Source organism: Pundamilia nyererei, unplaced genomic scaffold (assembly GCF_000239375.1).
Source record: "Pundamilia nyererei isolate P.nyererei 1_Seehausen unplaced genomic scaffold, PunNye1.0 scaffold00710, whole genome shotgun sequence".
In the NCBI taxonomy this organism is placed as follows: Eukaryota; Metazoa; Chordata; class Actinopteri; order Cichliformes; family Cichlidae; genus Pundamilia; species Pundamilia nyererei.
Genome location: NW_005188111.1, coordinates 5,076 through 9,714, shown reverse-complemented (window position 1 = coordinate 9,714; position 4,639 = coordinate 5,076). Strand labels below are relative to the sequence as shown.

The following is a 4,639-nucleotide window of genomic DNA, read 5'->3' as shown; positions in this document are numbered from 1 at the left end:
ATGACAGACAGCAGCAGGTTTCAGAGTTGCAGAGAAAGCTGGAGGACAGAAGCAGATCAGAGCAGAAGGTAACAGGACAGAAATGTAGAAAGTCAAAGCAGGTTTTAAAGACGTTTGAGGTGATCAGTGTCTGTAATGTCTCCTGTCATTGTAGAGCTGCTGTCTGCTGTTTTTTGGGGGGATTTAAAATGTATCATTGAAGAGGAGTTTAAATCAAACATGCCCTCTGTCATGATCTTGTTTCTGTCCAGAACAATCCTCTCTGCCAATGAATCTTAATTGTATTTTACAGATCAGATTTTCACACACATCTGCAACATGAAGCCACAGAAACCTTCATCAAATCAAAATGTTTTTGTTTCTGCTGCAACATTACTGAATCCTTGGGATCGACTCAGCTCATCTCTCATTTCTAAAGAAGCTGTACAGCCTCATGTATTCCCTTTCAGCATCACTGATTTTGGCTGGAATCAAAGTTTGATGCAGTTGACTCGAAAACGATGTTCAATGAATGCAAATTAATCCCACTAAAAACTGCTGATGATCAGATGGCATGAGACAAACTAAATGGATTTGTTCCATCAGTCATGTTGAACATGAATAGTTTTGTAGGATGATGAAAACGGGACACAACTTCAATATCTGAGAACAAAATCAGAGTGAAACATCTTGAGAGGTGAGAAGTCACAGAGTACAAATATGTTGTTTTTGTACTTTAGTTGAATAGTGTTTGTGTATTTGTGCTTTATTTGAGTATTTATGTTTCTAACAACTTTTTACTTTGTGCTCTACATTTAAACACAAATATCTTTACGTTGTATTCTTAACATTTTCATAACAGGTTCACTCATTTAAAAGTTAATTATTTTGGTTTAACGCATTAGAGAGTTTTTCAAACCAGTCAATCAGCACTGACCTCTGACTTTCAGCTCCACTTGTTTCTTCATCCGGATCTTTCTATACCTGTTGTAGACAGTACAGGTGTAGATTCCTCTGTCCCAGTCTGTGGGGTATTTCAGGGTTAGACTGAGGTCTCCAGTTTTCAATAGGCCATCATTAATCTTTGTTCGGTTTCTGAAAAAACGATGCTGTAATGCAAGCAGGTCAGAGGTGTTGTGATACACGTTGACCTTCCTGTTCTCTTTGTCCGTCCACTCCACTCTGGCTTCTTTCAGTGAGTGAACTGTGGTTTGGCAGGGCAGCTGGACAGACTCCTCACCTGAATCCACCTCCACCTCTGGCACTAAGAGCAACAACAAAGCACATCATGAGCTGTACAGACAGCAAAGGTAGTGATCACATTTTCTTTAGATAAATTAATGTATTTGGACATCCCAGCAGGGAGGTCTCCAGCAAAATTAATGAACAAATATAACATCAAACACTCCAATCAAACATAAAGAGAGGTGTTGAAGTGGGTCCATATTGTGCTTTCATTTCTGAAGAGTTCCTCAGAAACGTTGTTTCTCACAATGCTGCTGCTTCAACTGCAGCTGATTGTTAGATACAAGAGTCCTCTTCACACACTTAGGTTAATTATGGAGTTCCACAGGGTTCAGTGCTAGGACCAACACAATGTAGATGCTTCCCTTAGGCAGTGTCACTACAGGGCACATTTTCATTGTTATGCAGACAGAGGTTGTCCTAAAAACTCTCTGTAAAGCTTGAGAAGTAGTCCTCACATACAAGGTCTTAAATAATCAGGCCCCATCTTATCTTAATGACCTTGTAGTACCATATCACCCTATTAGAGCACTTCGCTCTTGCTCTGCAGGCCTACTTGTTGTTCCTAGAGTATTTAAAAGTAGAATGGGAGGCAGAGCCTTCAGTTTTCAGGCCCCTCTTCTGTGGAACCAGCTTCCAGTTTGGATTCAGGAGACAGACACTATCTCTACTTTCAAGATTAGGCTTCAAACTTTCCTTTTTGCTAAAGCATGTAGTTAGGGCTGGACCAGGTGACCCTGAATCCTCCCTTAGTTATGCTGCAATAGACGTAGGCTGCCGGGGATTCCCATGATGCATTGAGTTTTTCTTCTTCACTGACCTTTTTTCACTCACTATGTGTCTATCTACCAATCGGTATTTGATCGTTAGTCTTTACCTTACCGGTAATATGTAAATCACCTTGAGGTCACTGTTGTTGTGATTTGATGCTGTATAAAAAAACTGAATTGAATTAAACTAAAAGAATGATGACTGACAAAAACAGTGAACAGACTGCTATCTGTGGACCAGGTTTGAACTGAAGTCCCTGATGCATTTGTGTTCATCATTTAAAACAATTTAAAGCAATTGTAGTACTGCAATTGCACCCTTGGCAGAAACTCAGATACTGTGTTTAATTCTGTTTTGTAGTTTATAATGTACAAAGACCAGTCTAAGTACTAAAATTGATCTTTTAAATGCAAAGTTCTATTTAAATATTCAATTTGTATTTGTGTGAATGAAAATGGGTGAAAAAGCAGCCAGTGCCCAAAGTAAAACATTGAAAGAACTTCAGAAAACCTGGAGAACTATTGCTCAAGACCATTTTATGAAATTATGAAATTAGAAGAAACTTTGGCTCATTGGCAGCAAAATATAAAGAAACTAGGGGTACCTCGAGATATACTGTATGCAAAGCACAGTATATGAATACTTTTGCCCTAAAAAACCTCAGCAGTTCATGTAGATTCTACTTGTAGGGTCCATAAATGGACTAACCATATTTCTATTATTGAGGCTGTACTGACCTTTGACCTGAAGCACCACTTGTTTTTTCATCAGAACATTTCCCTTAGTGCTGTAGACAGTGCAGGTGTATGTCTTTGTGTCTCTCTCCGTGGGGTATTTCAGGGTCAGACTGAGGTCTGCAGTTTTCAGCAGACCTTCTTTCATCTTCGTTCGGTCTCTGTAAACCTGGTCCTGCTCATTGGGGTGGTCAGTGTCGTTCTGATACACATGGACCTTGTCATTATCACTGTCTATCCACTCCACTTTAGTGTCTTCAAGCAGGTGAACTTTGGCTTTGCAGGGCAACTGGACAGACTCCTGCCCTGAAACCACTTCCACCACCCGGGGGACTGAAAGGACAACAAAGGACAACATGATGACATCAGCAGCAGCTGTGATGGTCACATGGCCTCCCTGTCCCTCCTTGTCTTCTAGTCTCAGTGAGATTGTGACTCAGTTTGTTCCTGATGTGTTCCTGACTCGTTCTTTGGTAACTCGTCTGCAGCGTCCTGTAAAGTGCTGCAGACATGTTGGATGAAGAAGAACAGACAGACTGAGCCTCCACAGTCGGCCATGTCTCACACACATCAGCACAGAAACCATGAAGCTCTCATGTGTCTCTTGTAACTCTCAACTCTTTCAGCTTCTGGAACAAGTTTGTGTGAGCCACAGTCAAGGAGCCACCAGAGGACACCTGCTAAGCAACGGCATTATGGGTAGTGTAGTAGGAGACACTCACCTGACTTAAAATAGTATCGGAAATTAAATAAAAGACCTCCAGAAACAAGAAGAACCAGGAGAACCAAGAGAACCATGGAAGCTATGGCCCAGGATGGAAATGGTTCTGTTCAGAAACATAAGGAAAAAAAATAACAACATAACCTTTGATCTCTGACTTGCATCTACACCTAAGGCCTTTGACTTATTTATGCATCACTGACCTTTGACCTGCAGCACTACTTTCTGTCTCAGGATGTCTTTGTCCCTGTAGATGGTGCAGATGTATCCTCCACTGTCTCTCTCTGTGGGGTATTTCAGGGTCAGACTGAGGTCTCCAGTTCTCAGCAGGTCTTCACTCATGTTTGTGCGACCACAGTAAAGGTCATCCTGTTTCTTAAGGTTCTCACTTCTGTTTGGATACACATGGACCGTCATGAGTTCTCGATCAGAGCGAGTCCACTCCACTGAGGTGTCACCAGGTACGCCAGGTCTTGTTTGGCAGGGCAGGATGACAGACTCTGAGCCTTCCTCCACTTTTATCTCCACCTGCTGGTCTGAGAGGACAAGAAAACAAAACTATCTGAATTGCAAAACGTCCAGGCTATCATGCTTTTCCAAATAAGACTTCAAACGAGTACAAACAATGGTTTCTAAAATTTTTGAAAGGACAGGCAGCTTAGTGATAGGCATAAAATTAGCTAACATAATTTGATCAATATCAGGTTTCTTAAATAAAGGTTGCACTGATGAATGTTTAAAGTTTGCAGGAACCACACCAAAAGACAAACTGGTATTCATGATGGCCAACAGAAACTGACCTATACTAGGAAAAACCTGTTTATTAAAATCAAGGAGCAGCAGCATCTTGAGGGAAACCTGAGGGCTTAATTTGATGAACCACATCCTGTATGAATCCCAGAGTCACTTGCTTAAACTGGTTCAAAACAGTTGAACAACTGGCTGAGGCAGATGGATGAAAAACACAAGATCAACTCGGAGCCTTTGTGGTGGCAACCTCATCAATCGAAACTGCATTACACATATCAGGGGAGGTTTTGAAACAGACAAGCTGTGAGGCATTAGAAACAGAGTATATAGTTTTGAACATCAGGCCTGGGTTATGACAGTTGCATGCAATCATGTTTGATAGGTGTTCTCTTTAACAGTATTCTAATAAAGACGCCAGCAATTTGATAAGATTTGAAGC

At 41.1% G+C, this 4,639-nt stretch overlaps 1 protein-coding gene across 1 annotated transcript in view; it reads right to left on the bottom strand.

The window, feature by feature from the left end:
* Positions 1–3,087, bottom strand: part of LOC102205893 (uncharacterized) — a 31,162-nt gene extending 28,075 nt beyond the window's left edge. The window contains exons 1-2 of the mRNA XM_005754869.1: positions 2,733–3,087; positions 917–1,243 (exon numbers count right to left, since the gene is read on the bottom strand). Coding sequence (XP_005754926.1) covers positions 917–1,243; positions 2,733–3,087 — 682 coding nt within the window. The remainder of the gene's footprint in view (positions 1–916; positions 1,244–2,732) is intronic.
* Positions 3,088–4,639: the final 1,552 nt, after the last annotated feature.